The sequence below is a fragment of the Pogoniulus pusillus genome, chromosome Z (assembly GCF_015220805.1).
Source record: "Pogoniulus pusillus isolate bPogPus1 chromosome Z, bPogPus1.pri, whole genome shotgun sequence".
Classification (NCBI taxonomy): Eukaryota; Metazoa; Chordata; class Aves; order Piciformes; family Lybiidae; genus Pogoniulus; species Pogoniulus pusillus.
The window spans coordinates 10,509,052-10,533,197 of NC_087309.1; the positions used below are offsets into that span (position 1 = coordinate 10,509,052).

Below are 24,146 nucleotides of genomic sequence, written 5' to 3' on the forward strand. Positions count from 1 at the left end.
GCCAGCTGGAGGTTACTGGGCTGATGGCCTCCCTAAGTGGCAGCCTTCTGTTTGTGACACCAGTGAGCTAGTGGCTCCACAATGAAGAGCTGCAAGCATCAAGATCTGGATTACGTTTTGTAATTATTTAAAGTCCCACCTGAGTACTTCCCATCGCCAGATGTGCCCACCCCGACCCTGTGATGGTTTGGGGGTTACCCGGCCCCCCTCCCCACTTTTGTAGGTACCCAGCTAACTCAGACGGCCTCTGGGAATATAGATGAAGCAATTTATTTACAGCTAGCAGAATTTACAAGCAGCTATTTACAATATATACAGTTATATACAATTATATACAGAAATATACAAAGGATAAACAATACAAAAGCACAACTCCCCTTCCAGAAACCTGAGTCCCCAGGAGGGGCTCTCAAACCACCCCAACACCTCCCCCGGCCCCTCTCAACCTTACCCCAGTTCTCAGGTAGAATAGAGGTGCAGCCAAGAGGTTAGGGAGCAGGGTTAGTGGGAGCAGGGTTAATGAGATGTGACCAGGTCTGAAGGCAAAAGCAAGAGAGACAAAATGGAGAAAGTCATTCTTCTTCCCAGAGCTCTCAGCGAGACTGTGAGAGAAGTTGTCATCAATTGTTTTCATTCCACTGCCTGTTATCTAGTTCTTTTACCAAAACATTCTAGCTTGCTTCAAACTAGCACAGACCCGCTCAGATTTTAGCGAGGACCCTCCATAGGATGTTGCTCCAGCGGTGGGCTCTGCCCCTCCAGGAGAGGTCACAGCTGCTGGAGCTCTCAAGAGCAACTGGACTAGGTGGTCCAGCTTAAAATAAGCACAGGTGGTGAAAAAGCTCAGTTCTCACCGGCTCTTTGGAAATAACCCAGAATGTGACCTGGGAGGCTAAGGTGTGTATGGGTTTGGACGACCAGGAGCGGGTAGGGCTGGCGCTACTGTGAGACACTCTAAAACACAACGGCTGACGCCGGAGAGGTTTCCCGAGGTGTTCACTTTCATTCGGTTATGTCTGCCTGAGGCGCAGCAACAAGAGAATGCCCAAAGCCCAGTGCCGAGCGACGAGAGGCGCAAGCCAGCCGCCTCGGGCCTCGGAGAGCAAAGCCAAGTACGCCCGCTCGCCACAGCCCACGCCTGCCGGGACGCCTGGCACCGGAACTGCCGCGGCGCGGGCGGCCGTTAAAGCGCCGGCGGAGATCGATGTGTCGGCGCTCGGCAGGCGCGGCCGCCATGGCGCTGGGCGGTGTGCGGGTGCTGGAGCTGGCCGGGCTGGCGCCGGCGCCGCTCTGCGGCATGATCCTTGCCGACTTCGGGGCCCGCGTGGTGCGGGTGGACCGGACGCGCTCTGCCGCCAGCAGTGACGTGCAGGCGCGCGGCAAGCGCTCCCTGGCGCTCGACCTCAAGCGGCCCTCGGGCGCGGCGGTGTTGAAGCGGTTGTGCAGGGGGGCGGACGTGCTCATCGAGCCGTTCCGCCACGGTGAGGCCAGGGTGGTGGTGGGAGGCACCGGGTTAGGGCTGGGGGAGAGTGGTGGCCGGGGCGTGGGATCATCCTGGCGGAGGTGGCGTGGTGTGAGCGGGCGGCCGGGTGCGTGTCACTGAAGGGAGCAGGATGGTGCAGTGCCGAAAGCACTCCTGTCAGTCTGCGGCTTCATGACACGCTCGCTGGGAAGGGAACGGCTCGGGGGGTTATTAGATATGACTGGGTGAAAAACGCAGTGGGGCGAACTGGGAGTTGTGGAGTGCGGCAGCCCTGAGACACCACCGGGCAGGAGCCGTGGAAGGTGGTCAGGAGGGACCTTGCCCCAGGGACCCAGGCGCGGAGCAAATAGTTCTGGATGGCGCCAGAAGATACCTGGGCCAAGCAGTCATACATGAGCGTGGGCATCAGTCCTGAAATGATTTTGGTGCCTGTTGATTGTAACTCAGTTAACGTTTTTAAGGTTAGCACGTGAACAGAACACAGCAGATGGATAGCTGCTTGGGAGACTGCAGCTCAGAGCCACAGGGAACATACTCCTTAAGAGGAGAGCCTGAGGGAGCTGGGGCTCCTTGGCTTGGAGGAAACTGAGAGGTGACCTTATCAATGTTTATAAACATGTAAAGGGTGAGTGCCAGGAGGATGGAGCTGGGCTCTGTTCGCTGATGCCCAATGACAGGACAAGGGGCAGTGGGTGGAAGCTGAGGCATAGAAAGTTCCATGGACACATAAGGAGGAATTTTTTTCACTGCGAGGGTGAGAGAACACTGGAACAGGCTGCCCAGGGCGGTTGTGGAGTCTCTGTCTCTGGAGATATACAAAACACACTTGGCTGTCTTCTGTGTAATCTTTGTGTAGATGATCCTGCTCTGGTGGAGGGATTGTACTGGATGAGCTTTCGCGGTCCCTTCCAGCCCCTGGCATTCTGTGATTCTGTGAAAGTGGTCTAGGTCTCAAAGCTCATGATTCCTCTGGAGACAACAGATCTAGTATGCTGTCTTCATTCTTGAGCTGTACACAGGCACTTACCTGATGGTTATGCATGGACCGTTTCAGTATCTGTGGTGCTCCTGGAGTATGCTGTTCTGTTAAGAGCCCTGATGGGGCTCTGAGCAGCCTTATCTGGTTGAATATACCCCTGCTCGTTTCAAGGAGGACGGAATAGAGCTTGAAGAGTCTGTTCTGACTCAGACCGTTGTATAATAACTCAATGATCATGCTTCACTAAGTGTTTCAGGGTTTTTACAGTTGGTTTAGAAAAGGAAGGCTGTTGTCAGTTTAATATCACATACCATAAACAGGTTTGTGTGTCCTCTGTCACAGGTAATACTTTTCATTCTGAAAACAGGGGTTTTAATTGTGGTGTTTTTAACCATGAGAGTTTTGTTTTGTTCCTTAGAGGCTCTTTTGTTTCACTGTGGCTAGTTTTCTATGTTGTAGTGGTTTTTTTCCTATTTTCTTTGTTTTTAAAAGCACTTTAAAAAAAAAAAATTAATTGTGGAAATGCAGGTAATTTTATAGCTATAAATTAGGTAATCCAGCATGAACCAATGTGAAGGTGAGGGCTCAAGTAGCAGGAGTGGCTTTAAACATAATGTATACTATTGACCTTCCCACAATGACTTTCTGACACCCAGCTCACACTTGTGGTTTTGCAAATCTTGCTTTTTACTGAATTTCACTGCTTTCTCCTTGACATTAGTGTTTTTATCACCCAGTATGTAAGACGATAATGTAAGACAATAGAAATAGATGACAGGTGAGAGGCCTGGAACACAGTCCCTGTGAGAAGAGGCTGAGGGAGGTGAGGTTGTTTAGACTGGAGAAGAGGAGGCTCAGGGGTGACCTCATTGCTGTCTACAACTGCCTGAAAGGGGGCTGTAACCAGGTGGGGGTTGGTCTCTTCTGCCAGGCAACCAGCAACAAAACAAGGGGACACAGTCTCAAGTTGTGCTGGGTGAGGTCTAGGCTGGATGTTAGGAGGAAGTTGTTGTCAGAGAGAGTGATTGGCATTGGAATGGGCTGCCCAGGGAGGTGGTGGAGTCACCGTCCCTGAAGGTGTTCAGGAAAAGACTGGATGGGGCATTTAGTGCCATGGTCTAGTTGATTGGACAGGGCTGGGTGGTCGTCTGGACTGGATGATCTTGGAGGTCTCTTCCAATGTGGTTCATTCTATGATTCTATGAAATTGTTGTCTGTTCAAAAGACTGGAGACAGAAGAGCAAAGTCTGAACTCTATTATTAATTTGGACCAAAAAAATATCTGTGTAAGATCAAACCACCAGAGCAGTAATGAGTAGGAACCAGGTGGACTCTATTAGAAAGCAAGGAACAAAATCTTTCTTCTTTCTTAATAGCTGACAAGAAATATGCTTGTTTCAGCTTTTGCATAGAATGATAGATGGGAGCTTTGAAGCCCTTATGTCTTTGGGTTTATCCCTCTGTGACATGGGTGCCTCATTTATTCTGTGATTTTATGATCTTAAGGGCACTGAAGACTTAGGAATGTTATGAACTGTTTTTTTGAAGCATGCTGCGGTATTAGATTGTGGAATGGAATAGGCATTGAGGCTATGTTGCCCTTTCTATTCCAAAATGTATGTCCCTGCTGTGCCAGTGTAGATTATAGGGCATTGTCTGACCAAGCTGCACTGAGCTAATAAAAATCTTAACCATTAATTTGCAGCGTGAATTTGGTTCTTTTAGAACCAGAACTGCAAGATCAAGCCTTTAGCCTTGATTGCAGTAAACCCACCCTGACCAAATCTACATTTCATTGATTTCTAAAAGTTTCTTGTGTTCTGCATGACACAACACACATGAATTGTTGGAATTAATTTGTGGAGTAGCAGCATAGTCCATTTGCATCAGGACTCAAAGGTACAGGAATGCATAGAGGGTACCAAGAAGCTAGGATGGTGAGGACAGTATATTGTAGTGAAAGGTGAAAAAAAATGGTCATTTTAATGGGGAAAACTTGAAGAATTTGCTCCTTTTTCTGGTTTTGTTTGTTTTTTACAAGCCTGTGGTAGTTTTTTCTCATGTAACAGTTGATGGATTGCAGAAAAATATCTGGCAGTCTTCTAGGCAAGTAAAACAGGATAAAAAATTTGGGAAAAAAACTAAAGAGAACAGCCCCTACAACATAATTTCCACTCAGTTGGATGTGTTCAAAATGTAAGCAAATTGTGTATATTTTATGACATTCTGGCTGTTCACATTGTAATAGATATGCTGAATTTGGAGTGTATTACTTCATAAATTGCTATTCAGTCCAGTAGTTGTGTAATTTAACTTTGAACCATGTATATTTCAAGTCTTACAGAAAAAATGTGAATTAGGATTGCATGCTTTGTCTTTTTAAGGTGTCATGGAAAAACTTGGGCTTGGTCCAGAGGTCCTTCTACAGGAGAATCCCAGACTCATCTATGCTAGACTTACTGGATTTGGCCAGACAGGAAAATGCGCCAAGTCTGCAGGTCATGACATCAATTATTTAGCTCTATCAGGTAGGCTGTCAAATTTCATGTCAAATAAGGTTTTTCTTCCCTTAAATAAAGGCACAAGAATTTATTGAAAGTTTATTTGCAGATAGCTCCAGTTACCAGAGGTGCAGTCTGATGAAACAGTTGAGCAGAGCTAAAGCATTTCTGTCAGTGAAATAAGGTTTTCCTTCTCTTTCCAGGTGCTTCTCGCTGCTTTTTTCTCTCCAGTCAGCGTGGCCCTTGCATAACCTTTCTTTAAGCTCTCTCACAAGTCAAGCAACTGGCCAGCAGAAGTGAGAATGTTTTTCTGTCAGATGATTGAGTTGAAGCAGTTTGTTAAGGGATCCAGCAAACATAGAAAGCCAGTACCAGAAAGAAGGAAACGTGGACTGGACAGTCCTGTTAGTTTTGACAGCAACAGCCAGCTGTTAGGCCAGATCAGCATGTCTTTTCATTCTCTACGATATCTTCCTGTCTTTGTGCTATTTCATTTGAATAAAGTTTTTCTTTTCTAAAAAGGAACTAGGGCTTTTACTCATTTTTGTCTTTCCTAGAAAATCTGTGTGCTTATTGTATTGAAAAGGCTGCAGACTGTTTTGTGTGTTTGTGAGCAGCTTTTTTTGTTGAGAGAAGGAAAAGCAGGCAGCCTAAGCTGTTTGTGCACTTGTGCTTTTTTGCTTCACTTATCTCTCCATTGATATCGGCTGAAAGAAAAGTTAGTGCACTGTGTTCAGTTTTGGGCCCTGCACTACAAGGAACACATTGAGGTGCTAGAGTGGGTCCAGAGAAGGGCAGTGAAGCTGGTAAAGGGTCTGGAGAACCAAGTCTTACAATGAGGAGTGGCTGGGGGAACTGAGGTTGCTTAGTCTGGAGGGAAGGAAGCTGAGGGGAGACCTTATCACCCTGCAAATGTATGAAGGGTCGTAATGAGGAGGGTGTTGGTCTCCTCTCCCTAGTAACAAGTGATAGAACGGGAGGAAATGGCCTTCAGTTGCACCGATGGAGGCTGAGGCTGGATATTAGAAGAGTCTTCTTCACTGAACAGGTTGTGAAACACTGGAATAGGCTTCTCAGGAAGGTAGTTGAATCACCATCACTGGAGGTGTTTAAAAATGCACAGAGATGGTGCTAAGGGACATGGTTTAGCACCAGGCTTGGTAGAGTTAGGCAATGGTTGGACTCAATGATCTTAAAGCTCTTCAAAACAAAGTGATTCTACGATTCTTGGCAGTGATGTCAGTCAATGTGCCATGCATGTCCTCATCTGCTTCTGTCACGCTGCTTCTGTCTCTGATTGCTTCTCTTAGTCTGTAAGGGAGAAGACAAAGTGCTCAAAACTTCTTGGCTTCTCACTAGATAAAGCATTTCTTCTAGCCCCAGCAAAGGACTAGGCCAGAAGCACTGCAAATGCAGTGATCCAATGTCACTGTGGAGAGTCGTTGTCTTGTGGAATTAGGTTTCCTCATGAATGGGTTTAGTCTTCTCTCATGAAAGAGGAAAAGAAAGTAAAGAAAGGATGCCTCATGTGAAACAGTTCTGTCTTCTTGTCCAAATGATTTTGAAGTATTGCAATATTTTTATTTGTTAGCAGCTTAGAGAAGGAGTCAGTACAGAAGCAATAGAGTCCACTGCTGTCTTAGATTTTACTATTTTCTTTTTTACAAAAGCAGGTGTTTTAGGTTTGGGCTTTTGGTTTTGGTGGTCCTCGTCCCCCTGAACTGATTTAATCAATAAGATTTTGCTTAGTACTGTCGTCCTAAAGTCATTTTTGTTTGAAACTTGGTGGGTGAAGCTTTTCTGCCTATCTAAAGGATCTAGGACAGAGTGAGATCTCTTATCCCAAGTGTTTGTTTCACGAAACTTAGCTATTAAAAAAAAAAAAAAAGGCTTGCATTGCAAGCTTGAAGTGTAAGTTAATGTGTTAATCTGCTGGTGCCTGTGGTGACCTTTGGCCTGTTAAAAGTGAGATTTCAGTCAGTGATGGGGCTTTGTGCTTGTGGAAACCACTTTTTACTGTGCATGCTTAGGAAGCACATTAAAACCCTAGCTAACCAAGTAGTGCACCAGAGTCATGCACTCCTCAGGAAACTGAATGTGTGTTCTGCGACTTGCAGACCTTAGGCTACAGGATCATACTGCAGTTTTTTGCTTGACCAAAGGGAATCACTATGAGAGAACTGCATTGAGCAAGAGGATAGTGAGTAAGTTGTTCAGGGTGGCAGAGAAATGCTAACAGATTCAACCCTCTATCCAAAGTAAACTGGCTTAGCCTTTGCTCCTTTCCCCTTCATTTCTGCGTAGTTGCTGGCATAAACATAGGTTCTAGCTCTCAATGTTGCATGCAGCCACAGGTAACTATTCTGTTACTCATTCCTTTTAGACACAACCTTTTCTTTATCTTTTTTTTTCTGCAAAGGTTGTTGGGAGGGTAGGAGTGAAGTGCAGTTCTTGATGTGAAATCCATTGTTATGGCTATTAATGTATGGGTTATGTGCATTGAAGACTACCTTAAAAGATTCAAAGAATTATTTACCAAAGTTGTTTTGTGTTCATACTACTGCCTACTGACTTCTTTTGGAGGTTATATGCGTATAGTAATAGAGAATTACTGCACATGGTTCATTGATTAAATTTGCACCCTTTGTGGATAAATTCTCAGTGGTTTATCTGTAAGACTTTTACTAAATGCATCTTCCCTTATCTGATTTAATTTTTTTGGTGTGAATTGAAGAGTTACTATCTGCTAAGACACTGCTGAGTAGAGACAGAAAACTGTTGGTAGAAATTGGCTTTATTCCTTGTTTATTTGCATAGATGAAAATAACAACATTTTAATTGTAGAAATGACTGTCATTAATTTTATACTTCTGTTTGCTTTTTTACTGTCAGGTGTGCTGTCAAAGCTGGGCAGAAAAGGTGAAAAGCCTTATGCACCCTTAAATCTTCTGGCTGATTTTGCTGGTGGGGGTGTAATGTGTGCAATGGGCATTGTTACAGCCCTTTATGAACGTACCAGATCTGGTAAAGGGCAAGTCATTGATGCCAGTATGGTAAGTTTGGTCACAAGGAAGGTGAGGTTTTGTAGGTTTGCTTGTGGGGGATGTTTTCTTCCTCTTAAGTCTCTAAAAAGGTGAAAATTTGATCTATATTTAAGGTTTAAAATTTACAAGTTGAGAAAGGGAAAGTAAAAAAGCTCATAAAATGTCTATTTATTCATGTGCAAGCAGTTTTAGCCTATGCTGTTGCCATCTCATCCTTGTGACATGGGGCCCGTACTCCAGCTTTTTGTGACAGTCCTTATCTTTCCTTTAGACAGTCTGCCTTCTTCATAGAATGTTAGCTGTGTATATTTGATGAGTGAGTTTGGTGTATGAAATTAGAGTGTATAATAAACAACATAATGCATAACAGGAAAAATAATGGTCCTCATAAAAGAGAGAATTGCAGTAGCTTTACCCAAGATCATAGAATCATAGAATGAACCAGGTTGGAAGAGACCTCCAAGATCATCTAGTCCAACCTAGCACCCAGCCCTATCCAGCCATCTAGACCATGGCACTAAGTGCCTCATCCAGGCTTTTCTTGATATATCTGCTTATGAATTTGTGACTAGTCCTGTTGAATTAGAAGCACTGTTTCTTCACATAAGTACACTGCCATGAACTATTGACAAGAGGTGAACTTTGAACACTTTTGTGTTAATGCACTATAAAATAAATGAAAGGCAAAATTAGATTGATGATGAATACTATGGATTTTTTTTCACTGCAGGGCGAGCCTCTAACACGCAGGAAAAACACCCATTTCTGTTTATCCTTGAAATGAGTATTCTCTGCAAGTGGATTGTTGTTTCAGTTGTCTTGTTTTCTCTTGCTGTTTCTTTCTTTCTTTTTTTACTTTCTAAAGAACATTGCAATTAAAATTTGACCTCCCTTTAAGGTATTGTGACATAGAGGAGATTGGGGGTTGAACTCGATGATCTATGGAGATCCCTTTCAACCCCTAACATCCTGTGATCCTGTGAGGATTCTGATTTGGACTTACATATAATGGAAAAAGTTTGTGTTAGTAGAGAAAATCCCTTTGTTGAAGAGGTCTCAGAGGTTGGAGAATAGCAGGAGATGTGAACTGTCTTCACTTGAATTTTTGACAGATTCATGTGGCATTGTGGTCCAGATGAAGATTCTGTAAAATCAGTGTGAAATTCACCTAATGTTTTTACCCCAGCAATAATTACCAGTAGCTGATTCCCAGAATGAAAAAAAAAATGAACAGCTGGCATTCTACAAACATCCACTGGGTTTTTTTTTCAGTGTTTTCTCCAATAAGATGAATGATGGATGAGCAGCTGTGTTTAGTAAATTCACAGAGGATACACACATGGGAAGAACTGCAAGTGTGTTGGACACTTGGGTTAGAATTGAAAATGACCTTTTCAAATTGGAGAAATGACCTGAAAACAAATTGGCTGAAATTCATAGACACCACTGCTCTATAATTCTCTTAGGCAGAAACAATCATCTGTACAAATGCAGCCTGAGAACAATTGGCTAAAGTACAATTTTGGGGGTTTGTAGCAGTCACAAGCCAAACATGAGTCAACAATATCATGCTGTTGTAAAATACACACACACATTGTATTAGAGTGTACAAACAGGAAACAGATCCAGCAAAGTTTCTGAAGTAATTCTTCTATTCAACATTTATAAGCCTCAGGAAAATGATGTTTCTGATATTAGTAATGGTTTCCCCCCCCAAAAAAAAACCCCACACACTACTTTGAGAAAGTCTGAGAAACACAACAAAAATTATGACAGTCTAAAAGATGATATATAAAGGAAGATTGAATGAATGTGTATATTTGTGAAGCAAATATCAGGATGGCCAGAGCCCCAAGACAACAATTTACTTATTCTCACTATATACTATAACTATATGTAGTTGTATTATATTAACTTATTCTCACTGTTGCTACTTAAAGTCATTAAAAGGTTTGTTACAAGCCAGTGTAACTCTACTAGCATCCTAGTGAGATCTGTGGCTCATTGGGAATGGGATGTTTTAAGGGTTTTTTTAATTTGTTTCTGTAAGTCCTCAAAACTTACTTCAACTTTTTATTGTCATACTATAATTGTTGAATTTACAGTTCCCTGCTGATGTTTCTGTTGTCCTCAGAAATGGATGGAATATTGTCCAGTATCACTGGATGTACTTAACCAGCAACAGAACAAGGGGACACAGTCTCAAGTTGTGCCGGGGTGGGTATAGGCTGGATGTTAGCAGGAAGTTGTTGCCAGAGAGAGTGATTGGCATTGGAATGGGCTGCCCTGGGAGGTGGTGGAGGCACCGTCCCTGGGGGTCTTCAAGAAAAGCCTGGATGAGGCACTTAGTGCCGTGGTCTAGTTGACTGGCTAGGGCTGGGTGCTAGGTTGGACTGGCTGATCTTGGAGGTCTCTTCCAACCTGGTTGATTCTATGATTCTATGATTTCACTTGAACAGGATTAGAGTGACAGTTGATGAAAAACCAGACACACATCATCAACAGCAAAGACAGCTTAGTAGACCAGGTTGATGGGTTTATGTCTAAGTTTGTTTTGTAGAAGTAGGTATTTTAAGAAATGACAGCATTGTGTGATTTCAGCATTTCAGCTGTCATTTTGTTTTAACTATTCAAAATGTGATTATTTAACAGGCCTCCTTCTTAAGTTGTATTACAGTTACATAGTCTGAATATGTTAATGACTGACACATGGTGGAATTTTCTGTGGTTGAAGAGGTGAAATGAATTTATTTTTTTAGCAGCTTTATGTCCTTAGTGTTACTTCTATTAAATTTTCATCTGACTACATGTTTGCTTTTTCATTGTATTGCTGTGCTTTTTTTTTTAAGTAGTCTTAAGAAATAAATTATTTCTTGTCTTTGAGGTTAGTTAGACCCTAATTTTTGGGATAGAAGAATTTGTTATTTATCTTTTCGTTCTAATTGCTATGCTGAAATCTGGAAATGCCTTGGGAGCATACACATCTAGTTGGTGAAACTAAACTGACACAAAAAGAAGGTAGAAAGAATCAGTCAAAGGCTGGTTTGGATTACCTATTCACATTGTCCACTGTTGTGCTGCATAAGAAGGAGACTCTGAGTTCTGCAGTTGGCCTGTCCACCTCAGAAACTTAGGTGCCTGGTCTGAATTGACTCATTGTAGTTGCTGTGTCTTCTCATTGACTGCATAGGGATCCTAGGTACCTTACAGTGAGCCTGGTAGTTCCCATGTACTGGATAAGATGTGGAGTGGATTGAGTGATATGTGATAGGCACCATTGTATGTCTTTGGTCTTGCAGCATGCTGGACTAGAGGCGTGTGAGTTACAGCCCTGTTTTAGGTTCACTCCAAATTCAGGCACAAAGCCTTCTGCTGTTCGTAATTGTGATGGTTTGGGTGTTCCACTGCCCTCCACACTTTAGAAATCACCCAGACTAGACTCAGCCAGCTCTGGAAATGGAATGAAGCTTATATTTACAGCTAGCACAATATACAAGCAGATATTTACAGTATGTACAGAAATATACAGAAATATACAAGGTAAAAGGTAAAACAGAAACACAACTCCCCTCCCAGAAACCTGAGTCCCCAGGAGGGGCTCTCAACCACCCCTTCACCTTCCCCTTACCCCTCTCAACCTTACCCCAGTCCCAAGGAAGAATGGAGGTTCGGCCAGGGGGTTAGGAAGCAAAGTGGATTAGTCCAAAATGGAGGGTGAGGTTAGAGAGATGCAGCTCAGCCAGCAGCCTGAGTGAGAGTGGTGCCGAGTGTGTTACCTATGTTTTGACTTATGTTTTTATACGTCTCAGTAAGCCTATGAGGGAAGTAGACCTCACCATTGTTTTCCTTTTACAGACTGCAATCTAGTTCTTCTCACCAGAATGTTCTAGCCTGCTTCAAACTAGCACAATAAGCATCTAACTAATCGTGACTCATTCTTTGTGAAAAGACAGGCTACCGTAGCAGATGCTAGTAATGGTCACTGGCAGAGTAGTCTCATGGCAAGAGCATTTAGCTGTCCAAGAGAAAACTGAAATTCCATATTTTCCTCAGCCTGGAGGTATTCAAAACCAAAAATCCCACATCCTAGAGGCATTCATCAGTCATGAGGATAAAAATTAGGTTGCTGTGGATTCATTCTCAATTTTGTTTGAAGTGCTTCACTCTACAGAAGAAACAGACTTGTGGAAAAGACAAGTCACACAATGGGGTGACACCTTTGGAGTCTTGTTCCTGTTTCAGAGACTGCTGATGCTTTTGGCATGAGACAATCATAAAGTGAAACATATAACTTACTGTAATCATTCTGTAGTTTGGCTTAAGTGGAGTCTCCCCATGTGTTTTAAAAGAAAGTGTCCACATCAGAGTGTGTGCGCTGTTACTTGAGCATGCCTTTGCAGGCTTGGTGCAGATGTTGGAAACCTTTTTACTTGTCTCTGAATGGCTTCAGGCAAGATGTGGGCCTCAGGCAAAGGCTAGCTGTCCCTTTGTCCAGGGATATTTCCAAAGTCCCTATACACATTCAGAGCAGCTATTTTAAGTGTTTCCAGTAGCACTGTACATAGGTATTGCAAATAGTTCCATCAGCACAAAAATCTGCTTTCAGTTAAAACTTATACTGATACTATCCCCATCTAATGCCACCTTTTCTGGTGTTAGTTTGGGGGGTTTTGTTTGTTTGTTTTTGGTATTTGGTTTGGGTTTTTTGTTTCTATGGCCAGTGCAAGATTGAATTGTTGGTAAAGGAAACTGTTTTGATATCATTCATTTTGCAAACAGGTAGATGAAGGTATATGGTATTTTTTCATGTGAAAGTACTTGAATTGAATTTAACTTATGTCAAGTAGGGAAGAAGTACTTGTATCCTTGTGGCAGGTACTTGAGAAGGAGGCCAAGTAGGGTTAAATGAAGAAGCCTTCACAAAGGCCCACTTCAACGACTTGTGTTTTAATTTCTTGCTTAGAAGGGTAGAAACTAATAGATCTCTTCATGTGAAAATTGTTTAGCTCTCTGTGCTAGTTTTAGCCTAGCTGGGATATTTTAGTGAGAGAAATTAGATTATAGGCTGTGAAAAGGAAACAATGGAGGTGTCTGCTTCACTCATGGGCTTTCTGAGATGTATAAAAACAAGAATACAAACATAGCTAACACAGTTGGTCTCTGAGTGCAGCTGGTGCATGTACTTTTCTCCCTAACTTACTGTCTGTGTAACTAATCCTGCTTTCTAACCCCACTGGCCCATCCTCCAAAGTCACCTTGCACATAAGGCAAAGTCTGGGATGAGGTAGAGGGGGTGGAAGGGTGGTTGGGAGCCCCTCCTGGGGCCTCTGGTTTCTGGGAGGGCTGTTGTGTTTCTGTATTACCTTTAGCTTGTATATTTCTGTATATACTTGAGTGTATCTGCTTGTATATTGTGCTAAGCAGTAAATGTAAACCTTCATTTCTTGATTTCCATCTCGTCTGAGTCTAGTCTGGGTGATTTCATAAGAGTGGGGAGGGCAGGCAACACCCAAAATGTCACACTCTTTGATACAATCTCGATAAAGCTACAATCTGTGTGATTTTCTTTAAGGACAATATTGGATTAATTTTACATAGCTGACAATGCTTGCATCAAAGTGATAATCAGAATGATACTTAGGTTTTTCTCTCATTCAGTGGAATGATTCTGTCCATGTACTGTTGCTACTACCTTATCCTTGCTTACAGTTTTTCTCATGCAGATGTAAGAAAACAGATTCTCCTACTGAGCAAAAACAATAGGATGTGATTTTGCTTGGGAAGACTGCTACAAGCTCGATAATTAATGAAAGGCAGGACACACTGAATTTTCATGTGGCTGTACTCCACACAGGCAAAGTTTTGAGGAGCAAACTGAAACAGGATTAATAATGTTTTCTAGTGCTGTATGCATCAAACACTTGCCTAATTTGAGATTACCTTGTTATGTCTATATGCCTGCCAGTGATGAGAGAGTAATTTTTCCGTTTTCTGTGGTATAAGAGAGCTTTAACCTTTTGTTTCCTTCTATAAATAGCAGTCTTACTATAATCAGTAAGTTTTTGGTTGGTTGTTTAATGCTAAGACAAAAGTTTGATATTACTGGTATAGACATCTTGATTTCCAGAGGTTTAAAAGGTTTGACAACTGTCAGATACTGAATCATAGAATCAGCCAGGTTGGAAGAGAGCTCCAAGATCATCCACTCCAACCTATCCCCCAGCTCTATCCAGTCAACTAGACCATGGCACTAAGTGCCTCATCCAGTCTTGTTTTGAACACCTTCAGGGATGGTGGCTCCACCACCTCCCTGGGCAGCCCATTCCAATGCCAATCACTCTCTCTGGCAAGAACTTCCTCCTGGCATCCAGCCTATACATCCCCTGGCACAACTTGAGACTGTGTCCCCTTGTTCTGTTGCTTGTTCCCTGGCAGAAGAGACCAACCCCCACCTGGCTACAGCCTCCCTTTAGGTAGTTGTAGACAGCAATGAGGTCACTCTTGAGCCTCCTCTTCTGCAGGCTGCACACCCCCAGCTCCCTCAGCCTCTCCTCATAGGCCTTGTGTTACATAGAACTTGTCCCATCACCTAAAATTACTTCCATTCTCTCTGAATTCTTAATGATTAAAACTTACTAAATGAGGAAACTTTATACATTGAAAGTGTTAGCCATCTGAAGCATCATTGTCACATTTACATTCCTTTTAGCTCTCTGATTCTAGGTGATTTAATGTATGCAATATAAGCAGTAACTGAAAATTTAAAGAAATGCAACTGCTTACCGGAGTTGCTGTCACTAAAAACCTTAACAAAGGACAGAATGGGTAGTAGTGTTTTGGTTTACGTACATTCAAGATGTAACACACTAGGTAATTTACTGAATATGTTATTATTTTCTGTAATTCTTCAAGGTTGAAGGAGTAGCATACTTAAGTTCTTTCCTCTGGAAATCACAAAACTTGGGATTATGGAGCAGACCTCGAGGTGAGAACCTGCTAGACAGCGGTGCACCTTTTTATGAAACCTACAAGACCTCGGATGGAAAATTCGTAGCTGTTGGTGCCATTGAGCCACAATTCTATGAGCAGTTAATAAAGGGTGAGTAGCTTGGAACAGTTGTTCTACACCAGCAAAGCATGCTTTTGATAATTCCTTAATATTTTATTTTGATTGTCAGCCCTGAGCCTCCTCTTCTCCAGGCTAAACAACCCCAGCTCCCTCAGCATCTCCTCATAGGGTTTGTGTTCCAAGCCCCTCACCAGCTTTGTTGTCCTTCTCTGGACACATTCCAGCACCTCAACATCTCTCTTGAATTGAGGAGCCCAGAACTGGACACAGCACTCAAGGTGTGGCCTGACCAGTGCTGAGCACAGGGGCAGAATAACCTCCCTTGTCCTACTGGCCACACTGTTCCTGATGCAGGCCAGGATGCCATTGGCTCTCTTGGCCACCTGGGCATATTGCTGGCTCATCTTCAGCTTACTATCTAGCAGTACCCCCAGGTCCCTTTCTTCCTGGCTGCTCTCCAGCCACTCAGTCCCCAGCCTGTAGCGCTGCTTGGGGTTGTTGTGGCCAAGGTGCAGAACCCTGCACTTGGCCTTGTTCAATCTCATCCCATTGGCCTCTGCCCACCCATCCAGCCTGTCCAGGTCCCTCTGCAGGGCTCTCCTACCTTCCAACAGCTCCACACCTGCTCCTAGCTTGGTGTCATCTGCAAACTTACTGATGCTGGACTCAATCCCCTCATCCAGATCATCAATAAACATATTGAACTTTCTTATTTTAGCCCTTAATTTATTTCCATTTCATTCCTTTTCTTTTTTTACCTCACCCTCAGAAACTACAGTTGAATCAGAGGTTTTCTTCTGGACTGAACTGATTTTGAAAACCACTTTTTTCCAAGGGGTTGTGAAAATAATTTAAAAAATAGGCTTAATTCTTTGGTATTATAAATAAAATTTCAATCAATTTCTGTTATTTGTGCTACTTTTTGTTTTTTAAAGAATCTTTACATAGTTTCAGAAATGAATACTCATTGGAAGTAGTTCAGAATGTTTCTTGATACAAGTTAAGTTTTTAAAATTAACTTCAAACATACAATTTCAAAATGCTTTTAGTGTCCAGCGGTGGATATAACTTTTATATTTGACTGAAGATTCCTTAAATGTGGCTCTAAGATATGATTTAAATGATTAGAAATGAGAATGGGTCATGCAAAACAGTTGTGTAAAGGTAAAACAGTAATTTGCAGGTGCTTCTTTACCTTTGAACTGTCTATATTGTCAAGCTTTTTGATCAGATGTGCTCTTAGCTCCTTACTGGTTATTTAATGTAAAAGTAGTATCTTCTGTTCTGCTTCTTTGGTACACTTCTGTGCTTTCCATATACAATATATGAAAATATTTATTGCAAAAATCACACAACGATTTAGTATTTATTCTCTTTCCATTATCCTGAATATGTAGGATAGAAAAAGTTCTCAATCTAGTGCTAGGTTTGCTTAACGAGGAGAAGAAATACACCTGAAGTGGATGTACCCAGTGTTATGTGAATCACTTTTTTGCGTGCATTATTTACATATGGTACATCTTTGAGCAAGGGTGACAGTGGAGCAGCTTTTTCTTTTTGCTCAGTCTCTCCTCACACATTATTCCTTAGAATCATAGAATCAACCAGGTTGGAAGAGACCTCCAAGATCATCCAGTCCAACCTATCACCCAGCCCTAACCAGTCAACTATACCATGGCACTAAGTGCCTCAGCCAGTCTTTTCTTGAAGACCCCCAGGGACGGTGCCTCCACCACCTCCTGGGCAGCCCATTCCAATGGGAAATCACTCTCTCTGTGAAGAACTTCTTCCTAACATCCAGCCTATACCTCCCCTGGCACAACTTGAGACTGTGTCCCCTTGTTCTATTGCTGGTTGCCTGGGAGAAGAGGCCAACCCCCACCTGGCTACAATGCCCCTTGAGGTAGTTGTAGACAGTAATAAGATCACCCCTGAGCCTCCTCTTCTCCAGGCTAAATCACTTAATTAAGTGACCTTTCTTTGTTATATTATAGGTGCATATAATGAATTGTAATACGAAATGTTAGTGCCCTTCACTAGTTACAGTTGCAAGCTTTCTGAAGTAATGCTGCAGAAAATTAGAAGAGCAGATTCATCTTGTGGGTTAAATATTTTTTTTTTTTACTTTCTGGGCTGCCTGTTGCAGAAATTAAATTCAGAATTTAAGGTTCGAATGTTACGTGGAAGAAAAAGCTGCTTGTGAGCATTAGAATGCTTTTTCACAAACCCGAGGAGCTTTGACTTAGCATCGGAGTTATCTGTTCCAGACATTAATTCTCTGCTTCAAGTAGTTTTAAAATGGTGTGTTCCAGTTACAGTTTCCATAGTTTTATTTCATTCTTTCTTCTGATAATTCTGCTCAGTTCTGCTGATGAACAGTTTGGTGTTATTCCAGACAAAATAGCCACTTTATGTCTTTCTCTCTGTATTCGCAGTAGGTTGCTTCACTTGTGTAATGAGAACATAAGGATGTGGTTGTTGCAGATGTCAGAGCTGCAGAATTGAGGAAAAGAACATGCTTTCTGAACCATTTGTTACTGCTCAGAGTTCTGGTTAGCTGAAGTGAAACTAATTTCCTTTTGGTTTTGATTCACTGTAGTGTTTCCCTGCAGAATTAGGAGAATCCACTGCTGGGCCAGAATGCATTTAATGACATGGCTAGGAAAGTTCTAAGATGTCTGCAGAGAGAAACTGAGTAAGTTGAAGAAAAGATAGTTTTAACGAGATTGTTGGCTTTGTAGATCATGCTTGGCAGGGAAAACTAAATTTCTGCTTACCACTATTTTTTTTTAAGGTTATATGAGAAACTGAAGCTCTATAAAATAGACATGGTAAATAATTGCTGTAGTAATAGGAGTTATATCCTGTGTATATTAATTTTATTGCTACAAAAGTGAGCCAGTAAGGAACTAAAATGCCTTTGCATTTTATGAAAAAATCTGATAGAAGGAACATATGCTGCTAATGTTAAGTTTCAGTATGTTGACAGACAGAGACAGAATGTCTTCCAACTGACCTCTAAATCATTTCTGCAGTGGTTAGTATTGCTGCAGCCAGGCTATAACAGGCCTGCAAAACACAGTGGATTTTGTTTATCAGGTGAGAGTAAAGGTTTGATTCTGCGTTATATCCTGTGGTACAAACTCAGTTACATATGGCAGACTTGCTCTTAGCTTGTATTGGTGTCAAAACATTAACAGTCTCTGAAGTTCAGAACATGTATTATTAGATAGTGCTCCTTTCATTCTACTTTCATACTGTTACGAAGGGGTGATTAATTAATGCAAGATGGTATTTTTTTCCAAAATTAATATTGTTTATTAATTTTGATATGCAGAACTCTCACCACCCCTAACTATTAATTTTAAAAATAACCTGTTCTTGCACAGTCAGGGAAACATTTTACAGATGATAACTAGATCTGGAAATAACTTGCAGAAATACAAACATTATCTGGACTGGAGGAGAAGAGAAGATTCTTGCAGTCAATATACTGCTTGCCTACTAGATGGACTCGAGAAGCACCTTTCTGCTTGTGGCAGAAGGCAGTGGTGAGTTAGAAAGAGGCTTTTAAGCATTGACTCACAAAATATTATTACCCAACTCATGGGGCTGGCCACAGTCCCAAACAGTACTCATACCCTTTCAGGGAGTTCTGTTACTGTCAACCGCTGAGACTTCTGATCCTCCCCAGGCTTCACAGGCTGAGAGAAAGGAGGCAGAGAATCTCTGACCTTGTCTTCTGGGTCCTCTGGACAATATGTATGTCTCCAGGTCTTCTGGTCTTGGCAGGAGACTTTCAGATGTAGGCAGGATGTCTTGTGATGTGCAGTCTCAGCAGAATGTCACACTGATTATGCAGGCCGATTGTGTGGAGACATTTTGAGCCTGTCCCTGGTAAACTTTTGACAGTGGAGTTTCCAGGCAAACAGTAAGGCAGCAAACAATGGCAGCAGGCTACAGCAGGCGCAAATAGAATGGCAGAGCACATGCTGTATTACCTGCTTAACTCCTTTTATCAATGTAGCTGAGACTAATGGGCCTTTGGACATGGAATAGCCAATCAGAATGGCAGTTATCCAAGCTTGACCATATTTGGTGAAGCCATAGGCTTGCTTTATCCAAATTTGGCAAAAGCATAGGCCTTGCACAAGGCAGGCACAAGCTAAGCTGTGTACCTTGTTACCACAAGAGAAAAACATGCCTGGGCAAGCCAGTACATCTATAAACCTATTTCTTACCCATCAAGCCTACCATGACAAATACTCCTACATTGTGTGACTTCTTTTCAAAAAGAAGGAAAAAATTATTAGGAAGCACTTAAAATACACTTTTTTCATCATTAAGAAGGGTGTCCACAGGGATTTTGGTGCAGTGTAAAACATTGCATACTGTATTAAAAATCAGATCATGGAATCATAGAATCAGCCAGGTTGGAAGAGACCTCCAAGATCATCCAGTCCAACCTATCACGCAGCCCTATCCAGTCAACTGTGTCACTAAGTGCCTCATACAGTCTTTTCTTGAACACTGCCAAGGATTGTCTCCATCACCTCCGTGGGCAGCCCATTCCAATGCCAATCACTCTCTCTGCCAACAACTTCCTCCTAACATCCAGCCTATACCACCCCCAGCACAACTTGAGACTGTGACCCCTTCTTCTGTGGATGGTTGTCTGGGAGAAGAGACCAACCCCACCTGGCTATAAGCTCCCTTCAGGTAGTTGTAGACAGTGATGAGGTCACTCCTGAGCCTCCTCTTCTCTAGGCTGCACACCCCCAGCTCCCTCAGCCTCTCCTCATAGGCTTTGTGTTCCAGGCCCCTCACCAGCTTTGTTGCCCTTCTCTGGACATGTTCCAGCACCTCAACATCTCTCTTGAATTGAGAGGCCCAGAACTGGACACAGCTCCTCATCAGCTTTGTCTCCCTTATGGATTGAATACATCATTGTTAAGGTGTGCAAAGTAGTTGAAGAATTTCCTCATTACACTTTAGACACACTGAGTACACAGAATATTATTTTTTATTTGAATTTAGTTTGATTTTTTTTTTTAAATTTGAATTTTATTTAAGGGAAGCCTTAAAAAAGTAATAGGGAGACAGGCTTTTACTGCACCAAACCCACTGTAATTGTGGTAATTCAGTATGTAAACATGGAGTACAGCTAGGGATACATTTGCAGTTATGGTTGGTAGTACTCAGGATCTGATCAACATTTTGCTGAACTGCCTCTTTGCAAAAATGTTAGTTCCAGAAACATAGAGCAGAGGAGAACCCCCAACCTTTACACAGTTGCTGTAATGAAAATTTGCTGCTGTCTTGGAAATGCTAGAGTTCAATTTCCTCTCAAAGTGAAAATGAGTTTAATGTAGAGAGAGAAAGTGAGAGCAGTGGCATACCCCTTATGACTGTGTTTTGGGACAGAAATTAAGAATTCCCATACTATGGTTCTATTCAGATCTGTTGTGGCAGCATAATTCCCAAATTACTGTGCTGTGAACTATTTTGAAAAGAAAATTAGCAAGTTAAAGCAAAGAAAGAAAAAAACATAGTTAAATCTTTGCTAGAGATCTTTTAAAATACTATGCATGGAACACTCTAAGAAGCTGTTTAATTCCAACTGCTGATTTATGTAATCAATTTGACTGTTCTCTCTCTTGAGAGAGAGGTGCCTAATTTTGTTGTAGTTTGTCACAGAATCAAATAAACAGTCAGTCTGGGAAAGACTCTCAGGATCACCAAGTTCAGCCAATAACCCTACTCTACAAGGTGTGCCCTAAACCACAGCCCCAAGCACCACATCCAAATGACTTTTAAACGTGTCCAGTGTTGGTGACTCAGCCAACTCCCTGGGCAGCCCATTCCAATGCCTGACCACTCTTCCTGTGAATTTTTTTTCCCCTAATATCTGCAAACCTACTTAGTTGCAGCTTGAGGCCATTCCCTCTTGTTCTATCACTATTTACCTCTGAGAAGAGACCAGCACCAACCTCTCTTCAGTGTCCATTCAGGTAGCTGTAGACAACAATGAGCTCTCTTCTCAGCCTCCTCTTAAACTAAAAAGAGGACTTCTGTGGAAGCAAGAGATTTAAATTTGTTGCATTAATAAATGATGTGAAGATATATGCCAGTGAAGTGATAGCATTTAAAGGAGACTTAATATTTCAGTTTTTCAGAAATAGTACTAGGGTAGGTTACTGGAGTTTCCTAAACAAAAATCCCTAGAAAAGAAACTGGAACAAAAAAAACTGGAAACAAGTTGTGATTGCTTTACCAGATAGTCTGCGTAAAAGATACTTTGCTTGTGATTGAGTTGGGTGAAATCTGTCATCCTGTGGTATCCCAGACAATTCTGTGCTGTGTAATTGTTTCCCTGCTGGCCCAGTTACCCCTGCTGTGATTTGCTTTGTCTACACCACAAAAGGTTAGCACAAGCTGGAAAATGAGGAGCTATAGTCCTCAAATGCTGCAAGTTCATGCTATTTGGAGTCTTCAGTGGTCAGTGGAAAATGAACATGTAGCAGTAAATTCCTACTTCTGCATATTGCTCTATTTTGCTAGAACGTGTACGTTTGGGATCAGCCAACTTTCCATCTGGCGCAACCTTCAAGTGCAATTGTGTAATGGATAATGGTAGAGCTGTGGCCATATTGGACTGGCTACTAGAACCCAATCCATAGTTTATATGCAAACAAAACCATAAAAATTAATGCTTGCAATTGATAAGATTTCATGCATTGAGAGAGAGTCTCAGATACTGTGTTGTTCCTTACCTTTTCTTGCTGTGGAAGGTAGGTGCCACACCACCTACTTCTTAAGTAAAGTAGATATCACAGTTCATCTTCAGTATTATACTCTGAAAATTAATAACTACTTTTGAAAGTGTTGTTAGCTTCCATTTAATTATGGATACTCAACCAGTATGAATAATCTTCAGCTGATCTTTTTTGCTTTTAGGTTATGAAGGCTAGGTTGTAAGTTTAGTGATTTAAGGTGCATGTGACACGTAACTCAATGAGCATTGGTGGTTACCCTGTAGTAATACTATTACAGGTTTAAGAACTGGTATGTCTTAACCATAGAGAAGCCCTTCAAGGACCAGAGAGGTGCCAGGAGTGGGACACTGAAGAAGTGTGATCTTTGTTATTCTGTGTTCATAATTCTGCAACCACTGGCTTTGGTGAGATAAGTATGTTGCTGTAGTCGAAGACTCCTTCACCAAACTTGTATTGCTGCTGCCAGGTAGGGAGTGCAATACCTATTACAAAGAATGCTCTCAAGGCAAACTACCTCTAGGCAGCTACTGCTCTTACAAAATGTTTATACAAATGAATGTTTGTTACACATACTTAGTGAAGAGGTTGTAGCTAATGCAGTTTAGTGTAATTGCAAGTAATAGACCATTTTATTCTTCTGCTTATAGATAGCCTAAAAATGTTTCACGCAACTTCTAATCTTCTCTGCTATTACAAAGTATTTAGTTGAGGGCAGCACTTGGTAATTTATCTAAGATGTGCTATAGTTAAACTTCTCTTCTTCTCCTTTCAGGTCTTGGCCTAGACTCAGACAAGATGCCCAGTCAGTTGAATTTTTCTGACTGGCCTGAAATGAAGAAAAAAATTGCATCTGTATTTGCACAGAAGACACAAGCTGAGTGGTGCAGTATATTTGATGGTACTGATGCCTGTGTGACCCCTGTTTTATCTTTTGATGACGTGGCTTCATATCAGCATAACAAACAAAGAAGTTCTTTTATCAAAAATGATCAAGGAGAGATAAGTCCCAGACCTGCTCCTCTTCTATCAAGGACCCCTGCTGTTCCTTCATTTAAAAGAGATCCTTTTATAGGAGAACACACAGAAGAGATACTTCTAGAATATGGGTTTACAAAGGAAGAAATTGCTAAACTTCATTCTGATGAAGTAATAGAATTCAGGAAGCCAAAAGCTAATTTATAATCTCTTAACTATGCAGATCAGACAAATTTTAGGCTGATACAGTAATTTATATACATTAAAGTTGAATTATATGATAAATAAATGTTTGCATTATATTGCTTTTAAGGTTTGGTTTTTTTTTTAGTTATGGAAGTTTTAAGTTTACTTGAAAACAGTGGGGATTATATGTTTGTGTACCTGGATGGGCTGCAGTCTAGTTCAGAACTGTGTTCTGAACATGGATACAGTTTACTTAGTAAGCAGCTGTAAATCATGAAAATGTTTCTTTAAATATCATACCCTGTGAAATGTTTGTTTCTTTTAGTTCTTAGTTACACCATTGCTTTGTATTGCATGTTGTAATTATATGAAGACAATACTTTTCATGAAATACAGTTATATTCTTCCTAAACAAGTGATAGTATTGTTTACTCACAGGCTAACGGGATTGTTTTCTCTTACCTTATCATATTAACTCACTTGCTTTGTCATGCCAAAACAGTGATCAAAATGATGCTGTTCTCTTATATGCTGCTGTGGAGTTATTATTGTAAAGTAACTCTATTTAGTAGCTTGGCTACATTTTTTCTTAGTGCAGTCTCCTATTTATATTACAATTTGAATCACAGTTTGCCTAGAAAATCACCTCAGATTGATTTTTTTTTTAAAACATTTTAAAATACCTGCCAGATATTAATCCTTTCCTCTCTCTTTTGGAAAAGTGGTAGGAAACTTAGCTGCACAGGTTTTAAACAACGGTTATTCCACAGTGGTTTTCATTTCCTGCCAAATGAAACCTTCGCTTGAGGCAGTCTCCTTCAATGCAGAAGAGAATACACCTTTAAAAGCAATTGGTTATGTGGCCTTAATACAGTTTTCTTTAGTCTTACATCTGAGGAGAGGCTGAGGGAGCTGGGGTTGTTTAGCCTGGAGAAGAGGAGGCTCAGGGCTGACCTCACTGCTGCCTACAACTACCTGAAGGGACATTGTAGCCAGGTGGGGTTGGTCTCTTCTCGCAGGCAAGCAGCAACAGAACAAGGGGACACAGTCTCAAGTTGTGCCAGGGGAAAGTCTAGGCTGGATGTTAGGAGGAAGTTGTTGGCAGAGAGAGTGATTGGCATTGGAATGGGCTG

At 41.7% G+C, this 24,146-nt stretch overlaps 1 protein-coding gene across 1 annotated transcript; it reads left to right on the plus strand.

Moving 5' to 3' along the window:
• The first annotated feature begins 1,194 nt into the window (after positions 1-1,194).
• Positions 1,195-23,428, plus strand: AMACR (alpha-methylacyl-CoA racemase). The gene is made up of 5 exons (XM_064176568.1): positions 1,195-1,481; positions 4,847-4,990; positions 7,856-8,016; positions 14,920-15,106; positions 22,625-23,428. Exons 1-5 carry the CDS (start codon positions 1,205-1,207, stop codon positions 23,032-23,034), a joined length of 1,179 nt encoding a protein of 392 aa, XP_064032638.1. The 5' UTR covers positions 1,195-1,204; the 3' UTR covers positions 23,035-23,428.
• The last annotated feature ends 718 nt before the right edge of the window (positions 23,429-24,146 follow it).